At 40.2% G+C, this 17,840-nt stretch overlaps 1 protein-coding gene across 2 annotated transcripts in view; it reads right to left on the reverse strand.

Annotated features, from left to right (window-relative positions):
* Positions 1-6,177: 6,177 nt before the first annotated feature.
* Positions 6,178-17,840, reverse strand: part of LOC128875615 (uncharacterized) — a 50,900-nt gene continuing 39,237 nt past the window's right edge. For both annotated transcript variants that reach the window (XM_054121362.1, XM_054121353.1), the window contains exons 2-4: positions 14,634-14,835; positions 14,036-14,182; positions 6,178-12,239 (exon numbers count right to left, since the gene is read on the reverse strand). In XM_054121362.1, the coding sequence (XP_053977337.1) occupies positions 10,319-12,239; positions 14,036-14,182; positions 14,634-14,827 (2,262 nt within the window). In that variant the 5' untranslated portion in view covers positions 14,828-14,835 and the 3' untranslated portion in view covers positions 6,178-10,318. The remainder of the gene's footprint in view (positions 12,240-14,035; positions 14,183-14,633; positions 14,836-17,840) is intronic.

Consider the following 17,840-nt stretch of genomic DNA (forward strand, 5'->3'; position numbering starts at 1 on the left):
ATAATGTGAATTTAATATTGTAGCCATGATTAAGGATTGAAGGATTAAGATTCTGGACAGACAAAGGTTTATTGTGAAGAACATGGTTATACAGAGGATTAGGAATGGATAATTGTAACAAGAATTCAGAATGAACGAAATTATACAAAAGAACATAATACAATTCTTCGTTTTAAATCCCATTCCAGGACTACAGAAGAGAGATGAATGAATAGAATGAATAGAATACTAAGAGACAACTGGAACCAAAGCCTAACAAGCTTAGTCTTATCAAAACTACCTTCCAGCAAAGCGGAAAATTTCAAACCAGACATTAGTAATCTGAGCAGACGTGATCAAGTAATCATCACTCGAACATTAATCGGCCACACCAGACTCACGCATATCTACTTGTTCTTAAAAGAGAGTGCACCCAAATGTACAGTATGCAACGAAATCCTCAGCATGAAACACATCCTATTTAACTGCCAGCATTTCAATAGAATTAGGAAACACCTCAAGATCCAAAACAATATAAATGAAAAAAATGAACTCTCGGGACAATATCAAAAACTTAATTATATTCCTAAAAGAAACCAAAATCTATAAAAAATTGTAAAATTACAGATAACATAAGTTTGTACATGTAAATAATTATACTGTAGTCCCATCGACCAGCACAATGTAAAATTATACATGATGTTAAATGTAAATGTACAAAGTCGCTCGTGACCAGAGTTGTTAATGCGACTTAAAACTTTAATAAAAAAAAAAAAAAAAATTCATCATTTTACAATATTTTACGATATTCAATCTTGGAAATGGAAGAATCATTCTGTACTCTCCCGCTCGTAATTGGCGTCCAGGTATTATCGCCGAACTCTCCTCGTCGAATAGGCGACCAGGAACATACTCCCGTCCTAGCTCCCGTTCTAGAAGTTTCGTACGCTCGCTTTTCGTATTTCTTGAATTTCGTATGCTACAATATTACGAATATTGTAGACTTATTAGAGAATCGTTGTTCTAAGGAGAGTCAAGGAATCCCGGTTCCTTAATTGTCAAAGGAGTTGAATATTGATCCTGGAAGCGACAGAGCAATGGATAGACATTACACAGAGATAAAAAACAACAATAACTGTGTATAGTTATTTGTCATCAAACTGCAAATGTTTATGCATTTATAACAAACGGAAATATGGGGAAAAAGATAAGACATACTTTCATTTAATCAGACCAATTTTCATCCCTAAATCGATTTTAACGTACAAATTTAGTGTATCACTTTAACACTGTATATTTTTTAATATCTAAAAGGCACCGAGATCGTAAGAAACAATAATTTTTATATAAAAGCAAACCTGCACATATACATTCCTACATATTTTTAGAGTAGAATTTCCGTAAATTAAAGTTTATTATTTTTAACGTTAACCTCTTATTTATTTTCTTATTAATATTATTTTAAATTGGTTGCTGTACGAATACTTCTTACACTGACTATATGTCAGCATCCCACAAGAGGTTAACCATTCATAATTCTATCACTACCATAAATATAAAATGGAACTCCGTATGTAAATGATGATCGCGAGAACATTTTCGTGTTCGATCCCCTGGAAATACGAGAGGAAAAGAAAAGCTCGCATGACCTAGGAAACGACGCGATAAATCGAAGATATCGTAGTGGCTATAGGAGAAGCTTCGTGTACGCTTTAATAAGCCAGCCGGACTCGAACGAAACGCTTAAAAGGAAGAACGCATTTCGCGATTAACCAGCAGATAATTCCATGTTTTCCCGGGATGGATTCGTGCGGGTCGCGGGACCGCGTAAATGGAAGCGTTCGATGAAGGGTACAGTTAATTAATTATCGGCCAGCAACGTTTCTTGAACCCCCGAGGACAGGACAATGAACGCGTTAACCGGCACCGGCGTTACTATTTCGCCAATGCCAAATTAAGACCGGCCACCTTGTACGGAGTCGTCTCTGCATTCGTAACGAGTACCAGGGGCTCGTTTTAATTAATGGTACTTCTTTAAAATCGCGACTACGCCCACGCCTCGTGGCGACCGTCAATCTCCATTGAGTACAATTACGAATTGTTTGATCGGCAGCGCGAAAAAAATGATTGAAATACCTGATAATTATTTTCACGTTCACAATAGACAACCTTGTACATTGATTAATAAATCTAATAGTTTACAAGAATTTCACCACTTATATTCATTCTATCCTATTCGAGCACAATATTCAAATTTAGTAAATTTTTTCAATTAATTCATAATAAAATCGTACGAAGCAGTGATGAATTCTCAAAATGTAACAACACACTGTATACAAATATTTCCCTGCTTACACCTTTTTGAGAAAGCATCCGCAACACTTGGTGCCATCGAAGACAGAGTCAACATATTCTAATCACATCCCCCTAAGTCTAGTACCCTACGAAACACACCTTCAGAATCTATTAGGTTGTCCCGAAAGTTTCTTTCGCGAGTTGCACTCAATTATTTCATGTGGTCGTGTTTATATAAATAGACGATCTAATTTCATAGATATTCATGTTGTAAGAGTAACGGAGCAAAATGAATCGTGCACAATTCAGTAATGTAACATAAAACATAAAATATTGTGCATGTATTACTTATATTAACACGTTGATCGCTATGTCACCCACATGCGGGTGACAGTGCTTTCCACTGAAGAACTAACGAAATTAATTCCGAATGTCAAGCATCAAAGGAAATGAATTTAAACCAAATCCACGAATTTTGATGAAATTACAAGAATAAATACGTCGATAAATGTTTGATTATGCAGTCTCCAATAGTTTAAATAATATTTCATTTTAGTAGAAACCTTAAAGAATATTTGTCTGGCAGTCAACGTGTTAATAAAGCGAAAGAAACTTTTGGGACAACCTAATACAACCTCCTTGTTCCCTAATTTTCCCACCGTGCAACTCGCAATCATTTCCACAGCGAATCTCGTCACGCACGCGACAAAACGCTCGAGAGCACGCTCCTCGATTCCTTGGGATCGAAGCGTCCTTTCGGAGCCAAAGGGCAGTTTCACCGAAATTCCGCTCGGAAGCAACGAATGGCAAGGAGCCGTGTTCTTTGTCCTCGCGCGTTCGACTCGGCCAGTCCCTTATTTGGCAGAAAGATAAGCAGTTCGCGCGTCCAGTAAATCGGCGATTTAAGGTGCGCCCCGTGTCGGTGAGCCGCGAGAGGAAGATAGCGAGCGTGAAGCGTGAAGCGGGCTGGGATATCGAATAGAGCAGGCTGCCCGCGACTGGCTCGCCCGAAGGAAGGACAGGTTCGCGTTGCTCAGACAGGTTCGTTCGCGAAAAACTTCAATTTGTCTCGCGCGGTCCCGCCAGGGTATCACGGCTGGATAACGCGCGAGGGAAACTCGCGCGTTGGACGTCCTTCGGGTATTTTATCGCTCGAGGCGCGACGAGGAATATCCGTACTTGGAATTCACTTTTTGAGGAAGGTGGAAGACGGAGAACAATTGGATTTATGACGGGGACCTGGCGTCTTTATTGTTATTGGATGTGAAAGACTTAGAGAGAGGCTGAAGAGTGAAATTGATTTAAGAGGGGAGAACATTATAGCAATAGTTAAATTAAATACATTTAAAATTATAAAGCGATAAGAGAATCTTTTGATAGTACGAGAATGTATATATAGTCAGTCTCACATGTATTTTGTATCTTCAATATCTATTGAAGAAACTTGCCTAAATTGAATTATAGGTTTAATATTTTCAAATAAATTTTTCATTACAAGTATATACATGTGTAGAGTTTATTTAATTTAGGCAAATTGTTTCGATAGACATAGAGGGAACGAATACTTATGGGACTGATTGTATATGTGTGTATGAAGAAACACTATACTTGTAACTTAATACCTACAGAATAGAGACTTCGATAAATAAAATTACAATAATCCTCCAGTACCTACTTTCAATTAAAATAAACGGTCTAAAATGAATAAAAGACACATTGGATGAGTCGACTAAAAGTCTGAAATTAAACACACCACCGTGGGAAGTGGTAACGAAGCGTTTCGCGTCGAAGCTGTCGGTGGTTGATTATGAGAGTTTCGTGTCGGCATCTTCTAACCCGGGACGGTCCTTCCCAGGCCCCTGACGGTGGCCAAAATTCTTCTTTTTTTCATCGGGCTCAACGGCGAGAGACCGTATTAGGAAACCTGCAGTCATTGTGCGCGCCACCCTGAACGACGACGGCTACGACACGTGCTTCGAAAAATCGCGCACAACGTTTCTGCGTCAAATTCACGGGGCTGTCCACGAAACAATGTCAAGCGATTTGGTCGTCCACAGAATGTTAACGAAAATATTTTCTCTGGCTTAAACCAACAGGAAAAGTCACCTAAATAACCATAGCCGAGTTTAACGAAACTTGGCATGTAACATAAGCATTGGAGGATGCAGCATTCATACATTTTCTTTGTTATAATATTTATGGTGGAGAGAGAGAAAGTAATCAATTGTCTATTTGCAATATTTGTGAAATACGAATTATTATTATTACACAGTAAGGTATTGTTTATTGCCAAATTTAGTCTCACTTATGAAATTTAGCGAGTCTGGAACTTTTTCATCCTCAAACGTGTCTTTAAAAAGAGATTTTAACTTGTATTTCATGTAATAAAGTGCATCATATTTCATTATTCCTTAAATGGACTGACTCCAATTTGCATTTTACTTTTATATTTATATTAAAACAACTCTATACACTTAAAGAAGTGTCTAAACTATACCAATTTTGTTTTCTTTTTGCGATTTACACTTATTTTCGCACAGAAAGTCACCATTTTGATTTGGACTACATTCCAACGAACCGATCTTCCCTGTAATTATCCTAATCGATTCCAAAGTGATTATACCAGGTCCGACCACGGTCAGTTCCATAAAAATTCGCGAAACACGTCGTGGAAATGTTCTTCCTTCGAGTGATGCTGTACGAAGATGCTTTTGTCGCGGAGGCTCCGAAGAGCGCCGCTTCACAGCCGCGTCCACATCGACCGACGATAAAAACTGTTCAAGGTGAGCCAGAGAGACGTATGAATGGGCGTATGCATGAATGGCTAGCTGTACGCACCGACCAGGGACCGATCAACTGGTGTGCGTGTGTTCGCACGCATCCTTGTTCCCTTTCTGTGTGCACTCTACGCGATAGTGTGCGCGCACGTGTACCTGTTCGACCAAGTTGCATCGTGGACGCCGTGCACACGGATCCACCGATCCGATGCATCAATGAAACGTTCGGGGGACGTTTAATTGAGTTTTCTTCGAGAAACCTTTTTCACCACTCCCATGCATATACATCACGGGCTGAAAGATTGAGACCACCTTCTGCGTCGTACGGGGTCCCGCGGAACCATAAATCAACATTTTATTGCTCGAGAAAATTCAAATATTGGGGTAGATTTATTATAGTCGGGGAAGATTGAAATTAGTGAAAAGTAGATCTGTTACGATGAATATTGTGTAGGGTTGATTTATTGCGATGGAAAGCACCGAGGTACGGCTTAAAATGATTAATAACGTGGCATTTTTAATGCTACGTTTACGGAGGCTTGAAATATCTACGCTGAATTATTTTTTGGGGGGGGCCGGGGGCCCCCCGTTTAATGTCTGAAAACTTTTTGATCACGTTTATGGTTCCAATTTGTATTTTACTTTTATATTTATATCGAAACAACTGTATTCGCTTAAATAAGTGTCGAAATTATACCCATTTTGTTTTTTCTTCTTGATTTACACCTTTCTTTATAGAAAGGCACCGTTTTGGTTAAGACTAAATGCTTTTTTTAAATATTCGAACTTGAGGGTGGTTTGAAAAAGACTGAAAGTCCACGTAACACGCAGTATCTCAAATAAATATATATTAAAATTCAAATGTGCCTTTGAATTTTTCTTAAAAATTAACACGAACTCCCTGGACAACGAATAAATACAATTCAAGGAAATTAACTCTTGTCCAGCATCAGTCGATACTATCTTCGACTTTACATCTGAAACAGTCACTATAAACGCCCTTATCGTGTACATTTACAAGCACGCATAGTGCAAAGTACGAAATCTCCTCCATCAGTGGATGCGTTAAATCTTGAAATTTATTGCTACATTAATCCTCCGGCAATCAACAAGTAAACACGGTAAATATAAGTAACAATTACGCTTTATTATTACAGACTATAAGAATTGATCAATTTACAATCGGCAATACGTACAAAATGGCTCTAACGTGTCGCTGCACAGGATAATAACGATATGGATATAGGACGGTTCCTGTTGCACTCTTTTCTCGTTATTTCGATACGATCATCGTTCGAGCGCTATTATTTTTTCGCACGATGGAGCTCCGTCGACGACCGAACCGCGGTATGGTATGTTGGAAAAGAGAAATCGGTGAATATACGAGTACGAGTCATATCTAAGGACCCGATAAACTAATCGCGAACCTCAGGTACGATCGTTTTCATTCACGCTTCCACCATCCGTTCGAACGTTCATCGGTTCACCCAAAAAATGTTTTCAGACTTTCGTCGCTCCGTCGACATCTCGATACGCGCACAATAGGCACGGTTCTTTCTCGATTCGTACATACATTCACCCTTTCGTCGCATTCTGCCGTATGCGCACATAAATAAATCGCTATATAATAATAATAATAATAATAATAAAAAGAAAAACACGGCATTTGATTTAACAAAGAGTATAAATAAGACTAGATTTCGTTAGGCGTTATTAAATAATTCGCGTGTGTAACTTACGATTAAAAAAAAAAATATATATATATATATATGTATATGTGATATAATGATAACGACGGGCATTCTCTACGGCCATACTTTCGTATTCTGTTCTGTTCCGAGTCTTGATCTCTCTCACGCTCGCTATCTCCGTTTCGCTCTTACGAGACGTCTCACCTGGGCACTTTTTAAGTAACGTTATTCGAAGTTTGATTATTTTCATTCTTGTACGGTTATTTTATTTTTGAAATCCAATTGGATTATCTTATTTCACGAAATTATTTTTGTAAATAATATTTCTGCACCGTATCCGACCAATTTTGAGGTAACACTATTTTAAATCCATTTATTTTCATCATTTTACAAAACGTTGTTTATTATTAATATTATTTGAGATCCCTTATGTAAAAGAAACACGTTACATTTTTGTATGATTATTTCATTTCGAAATAGAATTACATTGTCGTATTGTACGAAATAATTTTGAAAATCATATTTCCCTATTTAAAATAATGAAGTTATTATTTATTATTGGAAAGAACCAACGTATCATAAATTTCTCTGTATTATTCAAATGATAAAATTGCATGGTCTACCGAGAGAAAACAATTTTCATAAAAAATATAGTTGACTGACATTTTGCATACCTATGTTCATGTATGTGTTTACACTTTTAAATACACAGACGTGGTAATAATTTCTACAAAACGTACCTACGAAGAATTTCTTTAACAAATTTTTGATAAATTATTGTATCACGCAAACTATATGAATGTTACCTCACAGTTTAATTTATTTAGACACTATTTAAACACTCAAATAAATCAATGGATGAATTATGCTCAACTAACTTTATTCCTGAAAAATAAAAACCAAAATTGTTCTTAAATATAGTCACGCCTGATTTTCCTCCGAAAGTAAACTATGCCCAGGTCTGCGAGGCTAGCCACGCGAAATGCATTGCAAAATCGGCGGAGGAAAGTTCTCAGGGTGGTTGGTCGAGCCGATAGAAACCTGAATTTATCGCCTGACGCCCCTTAACGCAGATTATCGTCGCATCCGCTTCTAATCGGTGAGCACGAAACCACTCTTTGGTTAACACGTTCTTTCAGCGCTATGTACATTCCAGTCTCCCATCTTTGGCACGGAACTACGATCGAATTTACATTATTATTAAATCGCGCCGCGGCGATAACGTCGCCGCGAATCACCGCCTATTTTCTCTCTCCGCTCTCCCGCTCACCTTGCGCGATTACTAATTACAGTCCTCGTACATGAATCGAACGAGCCGTCTTGTTTCTCGCGAAACGATCGATCGCGAAACGCTGTTAAACGACGCGTCGACACTGGTACACCCACTTGCCGATTTATGGATCGTTTAAGTGGATTAAACGTGGATCAGGACGATCGATTTCGTGTCTGTTGCGTCTCATTGTCTAAACGACACAATGAAATAGAGCAAGAAGTAGCACGACAGGCAGGGAGGAATCGATGATGGTGGTAGCATGTCTTGGATGGTAAGAAAATTGATTAGGTATTGGTAATATACAGTGCGCCACATAATTTCACGTTCACTCACGTTTTTGATCGTATGTTTCTGATTGAAATTTTTACCAATTTAGTTCGTACTAACAATTTACTGTCTTGGATGGTAAGACAACGGATCAAATATTACTAATGTACAGTGTGACACAGTTTTACGGTCACTCAAATTTTTGGTCATCAATTTTTTAATAAAATGGTTTGCAATTTTTAGCAGCATGAGTTCATATTAACACTTTACTTCCCACGAGGTTTGAGCTATCAGCATAACAGAGTCATATTGTCGACAGATTCTTTCAAGGTTCGTTACTAGCTTTTTATTAATGTCCTGATCGTTCCGCCTTCTGTGTCATATCACAGACGACAGTCGACACGCCCGCGTAGCTAATAAAACGAGATGACGACGAAATCCTTGTACTATATTTGCCACTTAATGAAACTAATTCAATCATCGATTGGATCGCGACTGTTTACGACTATGTGCTTCTCATTGATTTCAAGTGTCATTTAGTTTCAATTTATTTCAATTCAGGTGTTTGCATATCAGCAAGTGAGTGTAAGTACGTCGCTGTTTGAAAATTTTACAATATATACTTATACAAGAGTAGGTACGTTCCATTGTAAATATTTATTGCGTTGACTTTAAACCGTTTTTATAAGAAAGAATCAAGACAGTCGTTCGATAGAAATACTTCTCGATATCGAAGGAGATATGCGACGGCGTATACCGCGAATAGGTCGAACCCCCGTTGACATAAATTCCTCTAGTCATTGTATTCTCATTTCGACCCATCTACAAATTGCGCGAGAACTCCTAACGATATGGTAATAAGGCAGTTAGACATCGTTGAATGCAATAAATGCAAGTAACGTTTGCAGCAGCGACGAAGACGTTGCACTTTCAGGCGCACGTTAATGCTCCTTCGCAAAAATAAATTCGTTTCAGCAGTGTTTGTCCTTCTCCGTTCAATGTTAACATGTTTGTGCATTAAACGCTTTCACAGACCTGGACATTAATCAAAGTCAGAATGATTAATTTAATTGTATTTCATCGAACGTTATTTTCTGATCATTTTTCTGATGACACTTTAATTTATTTAAATAAGAAGACTTTTTTTTCCTCTGAACTACTTCGTTATTACATTTTCAAACGAATTATGTTTATATCACAACAAATGCTCTTCAAATATTTCTTTGTGCATGTTTAAAATATAAAATTCAGAATTCAGTTTAAAGAATATTTTGAATAGGTAAAATGTCTTGCTTTAATTTTCCTTGCCATAAAAATCATTAATTCAAAGGATTATTTGAAACACTATTTCTCCTTACGTGCCGCAAGTAATTTCTGCCCAGATCTGCTTTTAAGTATTCGGTATAGATTTTATCTTTTAATAACAATTTTTCAAATTTAGTACAACTTTCTACCATATTGAGAGACCTTCTCACTTTAGAGGTTTTAGAAAATCCACCACGGTATATTTCAAAGGATATGCAACAATTATTTTCCTTCCAATAAATTCCGAGATCGTTCCATTTTTGCGCCCCTAAAGTTAGAAGACCTTCCCATAAAAGTTTCTTCCAAAAATATACCTCCGTTTCTTCCAAGTATCACCTTCTTCTAAATCAGCCAAACTCCATCACTCGTAAACAAACAGTAAGGCCACTTTCGTCCGCTTTGAGCTATTAAGTTTCGATTAATTAAAAATCAGTACCATGATTCAAGAGGCACATTTAACATCAAACACACTTCAAACTGTCGAAATGAAAGAAAAATTGAAACAAACTCAGACCTCCCGTAACCCCTCCAACGCCTTCAACGCGACAGAACACAAAATCTGAGATCAGACAGACATCCCTCTCGAAACCTCCTATTTTCTTCGCACCTGGTCACGCGCTATCAACCTTCAGATTGCACCAAGCTACTTCTTATCCTCAGTACATCGACGTGACGCCAGCAAAAATTACGTCAAGGTATAACCGATCACCTCAGGAATCGACTTCACCGTTTCACGTCAGAGGTAGCGCGCGATGATCGTCGACGAACCCCGTCGACACGTCCACCATGTTGGGATGGGGACCTGGGGATGGTAGCGCGTTTGGGTCACTCTCGACATCCCCATCGACGATCTCGCTGTCCGCGGCACCAGTCAACTCGCGCACATTGCCCGGAAGATAGTCCTTCCAGCTTCTGAACAGATACCTGGTGAACTTCCTCAGCTGCCTGAACTTGCAGTAGGTGGCACCCTCTGCGGACTCCAGCTGCTGCGTTTGAATAAGGAACCCCTTCTCCTTGAACGTCTGCTCCAGCTTCTCCCTCTGCAGTGACTTCCGTGTTTTCCTCTTGCGTCGACCTTCCTCCTGATTGGTGGTCCTTTGACACGGAGCAGGCTGAATCCTCTCGCCAGCCGCGCTGAGGAACGCTCCCGTGGAGGAGCCTGACTGTCCAGCCGACTGTTGAAGAGCTTCTCTAGGGAAAAACTCGTAGCCACGCATACTCTTGTCTCCAGTTCCGCTGTAGTACCTGAAGTTACCTCCGGAGTCCACCGACAAGCTCTTCTTCTCCTGCAGACTCGGCTTTGCGCCACCGGTAAACTTGAACTTGCATATGCTGACCTCCGTCGCGGGGTTGTTGTTGTTCTCGGTGGGCATCGGCGGGATGAATATCGCGGAGCGTTTCCTCTTGGTCGGTTGGCTCTGGCTCTGACCGACTGGTGCGTTCCTCTTCGGTCTAGGGGAAACGGGAGGCGGCACTGGCGCGGTTTGCGGTGTAGGTTGCGTCGGAGGTGATGCCACGGGCGGACTCTTCGTCTCCATCATGGAGTAGAGGGACTTCGGGACGATCTTCTGCTCCTTCGGTTGGTCCGCTGGTCTGGGACAGCACTTGTCGTTCTGGGTCATTTTTTGGTAGTAGAGGAGCTGAGATTGGAGAGCCATGGGGTGGATGAACACGCCTGCGTTGGGCCAGTAAACGAAGCCAGGGTTGGCGCTGAGCATGGGGTCTATTATATTATTATTATGATTCACATTGGCACCCACGCGAGCGATGGAGTCTACTGGACGGTACCCAGGGTCCGAAGGGAACGTGGTGCCTATGCACTCGACCTCCTCTCCATCGCTGGACGTTTCACTCTTCACGTGGCCAGATTCGTAAACGTTCCCGTGCTTCCGTAGCAGCCTGATCTTCAGCTGATTCAAGTCCCTGATGCAGAGGTTCAGCGGCTCGTCCTGCTCCTTCGAGTGCTCCATCAGCCCGAACGTTCGACGAGACTCCTGCGTCAGCCTCTTCTCCAACAGGCTGCTGATCCTGTTTTGCACGTCCGTCCTCTGGAACGGGATCTGCGGCGAGACTCGCTCGCGACAATCGAGCTTGTCCCTGGGCGACAGCCTCCTCTCCTCGTGGCCGGGTGTGCCAGGCAGTATGGTCCCGTAATTCTTGTAGATCAGGTGGCAAATGTCCGCCTTCTTGGGCTTCCGACCTCTTCTCGGTTTGCTGTTGTCCAACGTGATCTCGCCCATGTAGGGCAGGTCCGAGTACTTCATCGGCGGTCTGCTGGACGCCTGAGACTGGTGCGCGTGGTTATGGTGGTTGGGATTGAAGCCATGGGAGGAGGTCGACGTGATCACGGACCTCCTCGAGCCTGAGGGCTGACTCGAGTTCGCTGTCGAACACTGAGGGGACGATATCTGAGGACAAAGCTCCTGTTGCATCGCAGCAATTCGTTGCAACCAACCGTGCACATCGGCGATGGGGCTGGGCGTCGAAGTCGAGCTGGTCGGCGCTGGACTAGGAACCGTCGGCTCCGCCATGTGCGTCGGCGATGAGTTCAAGGCTTCTTGGGCCAGCGACGCTTCGTAGTGGTCCAGGTACTCCGGGGGCAGTGCTTGGTGGTGGAACTTGAGCTTCCAGCGGGACTTCCTCCGTCCCCGACTGCAACAAATTTTGGGAATCCGGACTGGTATTAAGACGAGTCGTTTATTTGTAGGTAGATATGTTTTAATTGCGGTGGATTGTTGTAGGTGGGGAGGATTGGGGAATGGGTGGAAATTTTTGTATGGTATTAGGGTGAAGCTACTGTATGGATGATTTAGAGTTGATTTGTTTGATGTTGATGATGTTGATTGTTGATTTTTGTCATAGAGGTTATTTATATTTTAGGTGTTGGTAAGAATGTGTTATTTAGTTTAGACTCTTAGACAATCTGGTGCTCTGTGTTTGATGGAATTGCAATGCATATTCAAAATAAACTGCAGATCGCGTTTATGTGAATCAAAAAATTTTAATATCTTTAGAAGTAAGGCAGATGGATCCCTGATAAGATCACCATAGATGACACAAGATGCCGGTAGGGTACATGCTCTTCTTTGATGGTTCGACAGCTAAAGAACAACTTTCTGAATAGAATCAACCCAGAAAGCTAGTAATAAAATGAGGATCCTAAACGTAAAACATCATGGCTAGATTCTAGCATCGTCAACAATTGCAGAGTCTGATATTCACACTATAAAAATTAGGTTCCCAAGAAACTCAATTTTTATTGTAGTGTATAATTTAAAACTACAGTCAGTCGAGATTCATAAGTTCCATAAGACCAGATTTATATTCAACATGAAAGAACGTACAGAAAGTGATGGATTCCCTTTCAAGTTCTCCCAAAAACTGTCTAATTTAGAAATAAGGTCAGTCGGGACCCCAGAAGTCCACCTTCAGAGGTAAAAACGATTTAATGGGAAAGCAGAGATTTTGGTCGTAAAGATAGCGTCAAAATAGAGCCCGGTCCCGTCAAGCCTAATAACAATAATTACGCATTGACGAGATAGTGGTCTTTCGTTAATGTTGTTTTCCACGTAGCTGCATTCCAGACCACACCTCGACGGTAATTTATACCGCGTTTAGCGTGGCACCATCTAGCTAGCGTATGCACGGTGCCACGTCTCTCGCGGTCCTCTTCTATCGTTCTGCCTCTAACGCGTGTTTTAATGAAATTCAATAACGGTAATCGACTCGCGGCATTTCAGCGACGTACCTAAGAAATCATTTTTTTGTCTGCAACGACTACGCAGAGGACTCGCTGCGTAGACGGAACGAACCAGTTTCCCCCCGGCGCCTTATCCTTCTTGCTCGGCCGTCTAAAGTGCTTTCTCGAGCGGCGCGAGTTTTACGTCCGAAGGGGTCGTTAGAGGAGGAAACGTGTCAGCCGACACGCAGGACGAGAACCGAAGCGAACGCGGAGATGCCGTAGGTACGGAAAAATAAATGTTGCTTGTCGGTGAAAGGTGTTGGACAAATTCAACGGTCATCGATCGTTAACGCGCGTACGTCTCTAAGAGGAGAGGAATTTTCAGAAATTGTTTGGAAAGAAACTCTTTGTCGCAACATTTTATCGCGTTTTATGGGAACATTTAAAGATATAAAAACTGGTCTCGTAATGTCGATAACATAGCGTTACTCGAGTGAGCATTTGAAAAAAAAAACCACTAGTGTATGGTCGGCTGCTTCGTGACCACAAGATACATTTGAAATCGAAAAATCTAATATTTTCTTAAATTTAATATCTATCAATGCGAATGTAAACATGGTTTGTGTTTCAATCTAGATGTTTCTAAATATTAAGTTTTTGGTTGTACACAAATATGTGTATATTCTTCGAGGATAAATAATTTGTATTTACTGTTAAATAAATAAATCTAATTGTAAACGAAAGATAATAGTGAATAGTAAATTACCTTGGTCTTCCTCTGTTATTGAGATCCGAAACAGTCTGGCCTGGGCTGTCATCCAGCTCCTGCATCTGATGATGGCTCGCCTCGTGAACGTGGCCATGGTGTTTACCATCGATAGACGTCAGAGATATGTCTGCATCTACTTGCGGACTATGAAATTTACCATTAACCATCTGCCATGGCCAAGAAGCAAGGTACATAAAAATACAATCTCGTAACACGTTTTGTTTCTTGTGATCTACAAACTATACGTTCTTTTTAAATCTTTTGGCAATTAATTATTTTTCATTTTATTATTTCCAACACATTCACGTGTACTACTAAATAAATGCAATAATATCTAGATATATTCAACAGTGCTTCGAGTATATTTATAATATATTCTTATATTTATACTCTTACATTTGCAACATATGTACTTTTGCTACTGCATTTTTCATAGCGAACTTTGACGAAAAGATGAATTTATTTCAACTGGATCTAAAAATTGCTCGAATAGAACGACTCGCGGTTCAAGCTTAGGGTCTCGCAGGGGAAAGCGAGTTGCACGAAGATGCAATTAACACATGGGAAGCGGCGATTAGCATAATCGTAGCCTCACCTCAACGCATTCGTGTCACGACTCCGTTCCTCCTCCTCTTGAGGCTCCTGCTTGACCGCCATGTGGAGCAGAGGTGGCAACGGACACTTTATATGCGACGAGTGATGCAGATGATGCTGCAAAGATGTGCTGTCTGTGGGGACACCGTCTATACCAGTAGATTCTGCGCGAGGTACGACTTCCTCGGTCTGCATAGTGCCCCCTGAAACATAAAACGCAGTTTGTTATCTCGGAGAAGTCGATTCAATTATCAGGTAAGATCAATTTTAATGTTGACAGCGTCTCGTGAAAATTTTGCGACCTTTGTTTCGTCTCGCTTGCAATTATAGTGTACCAACTGAGGTTGCAGGAATGGCGGACGAAACTTCATTGACTTGACATATTTTTAGATTATTTTGATTATTTTCATGACTAATTAGTAATTTTTGTATATGTTTTAGCTACTGTGATTTTAGTTTATTTTAGTTTAGTTTAGGATCTAGGATCTTAACATCAGTGGGAGAGTTCGAAGAACTCAATGGGGGAGCTAACAATCGTGAAAGGAGCCTGGAGTTTGAGCTCTAGGAATGACGAAAAAAGTAGTAAATACTTTCATTAGTATGGGTGAATTTTTGTTGATAACTAACGAATCGATTTTATACAGCCATTATTCAATGCCAGTATCGACAAGAAAGAAATAATATCCAAAGAATACTTTGAAATTTCAAGGGGAATATAAAATATAAAAAAAAACTTGGAAATATTTGAATTATTAATGATTGCCATCCACTCCCGAATTCGTATTAACATTCAACATTACCATCTACAAAGCCTAATGGAAAGAAACTAAAATGAGCACGATCATCAGTATAAATACGCCCATTGCCAAACTCAAATAAAATTCAACAATCGAAAGATCGTTCAATGCCAATGTCGTCGCAAATAACCTCTCAGAAAAAATAATTCTTTTAAACAAGAATCGAAGTGTCGCGAAGAGTGACGCAAGGAACCCAACAATTAACTTCGCCTCACCTGTTTGCACTGAGATTCTTTATTTTTTCGCCTTTGACCACTTCGAATAGGAACTGGTTCCCACAGAATTTCGACTTTCCGTTTCGCGGAATAGTCGATAATCGTATGCATATAGGTCCACAGGAAAGGTTGCGCGTGGGCACCATCCGCTGTACCGACTTTTGCCTCGCGGTACAAACCTGTACGTTGCGGAATATTCATAACCTTCTCGTTAATGAAACATTGTCGGATTAACGGCGAGCGTGAGACGACGCGTTTTCTATGCGTGACCGTGCACGCCTCGCGGACAAACGGGCGTGAGAAATGGAAGAAACTGAAACAAATGCCCACATGCAAATCGTGGAAACGAGTATGGCGGGGCGTTACACCACCGCGGCCGGGTCTGTGCAACGTGTGGGCACACCAGACGACGTCCAAGGCTTCGAAATCGTATAAAAGGAAAACGCGGCTGCCATTCGTTACGCGACGTATCGCCTTAGGGATGCTTTGAAACGCAGAACGTCATCTGTTATTATTTTACGTAATGTTCTCTTGAGGGAATATGTCTTTTCCTGGCTCGAGAAATAGATTGTTTTGTTGATTGAGGTCTTCGGAATATTTCTAAGAAATTTTATCGAAAGAGTTTTAAAATTGCCAATGTTATCATTTTTTATATCACACCCTTAGTAGACTGATTGAATTTTAAGAGAATGCTCTTTTATTTAGGGCCAAAAAATAGATTCTCTGCTTTATATTCTTGTTATATAAAGCCTGTAAAATATTCCTACAAAATTATATTTAAACAATTTCCAAGTTCCCAACGGTACTGTTTATATCACAGTCCCATTAAATAGATCAAATTGAACATTTTCTGAAAGGTGGCTTCCAGGTTTGAAACTTCCTTCATTATTTAGTGAAAAAATGCTTGAATCGTTAAACTTACATTTCTAACATTAATCTCCATATATATATATAAAACTTCTAAGATGGTTTCGAATCTAAAAACGTTTAATGCTCGTGTGAAACCTTCGAAATATATTCCTACGCATTGTTGCCAACACATGTTAACCAAGGCGTTAGCAAATAATACAAGAGCACAGGCGTGTAAAAATATCGAAGAACAGTCAACGTGAAATACACGCTCCCAGCATCCTGTGTTCTTCGGAGCGGGATAAATATAACGTGATAATGATAAATTGATAACAGAGTTCCACGGAGAGGCGAAGGAACACCGGGTGGTACGATTATTTAACCGACAAGACGGTCCGACGAATGACGCCGATGACGCTGGTATCAAAGAAAGACTCGTAACTCGTAGACGAGCGGAAATAAGAAGTAGAAAAAAAGATGAAGAAGGCGGGGCCGAGACGAAGAAGCGTATTGTAGATACATACTGGCTTTACGGCACTGCTGAATAAAAATATTCCTCGTACGAAAATAGAAACCGACACGCGTGTACGATCCATCCAACACCCGCAGTTCCTGGACCATACTTGGCCTTAGTCGATCGGATTTCACGCTCTCTGAGAATACGTTACGGATTAACGATGTCGAAAGTAAACTCGATGCGAATATATTCGGTATTTTTGTATCGTAGGTAGATTTGATGACGGGCTTACCAGATCGTCAAAGGATTTTTAAAATTTAGTAATTAATAGAGGGCTTAATACTCTAACAGTCAATGAAAATATTTCTTTATTATTCTATCCTACTATTTTTACTATTTTATTTTGAATCCCCTATAAATATATTCTAACTAATTTTTTTAAATGAACATTTATGTGTTAAACATGTGATATGAGACACTATGATTATAGATCGAATTCAGGCAACACAATTATTCAACTGAAGGGCAACAATATATTCTATTTAACAATGTATCAAATTAAATAGCAACGTTAGAAAATTAAATTTTAACGAACAGTTGAATTTTTAAAAGGTCTGAAGCTATTTTCACACGATCTCCAATGATAATCAACGTTCATCAGCTAAAGTTACGAGTAATTCCCTCTGAGCACGTGCGACAAAAGTTCTAATAACCCTGGCGCGTGCCATTTAAAATTAAACGCGCGGTCACGTGCGCGAATTAATCAGAAGTAAACGTCGTTCGTCGCTACAATAAAAAGTTAATTTCATACTCTTCTCATCATGTAGATGTTTAAAACACGTTTCATCACAGTCACCAACACTCGTTAACGTGTACTACAATTCAAGCTT

The sequence above is a fragment of the Hylaeus volcanicus genome, chromosome 1, assembly GCF_026283585.1.
Source record: "Hylaeus volcanicus isolate JK05 chromosome 1, UHH_iyHylVolc1.0_haploid, whole genome shotgun sequence".
NCBI lineage: Eukaryota > Metazoa > Arthropoda > Insecta > Hymenoptera > Colletidae > Hylaeus > Hylaeus volcanicus.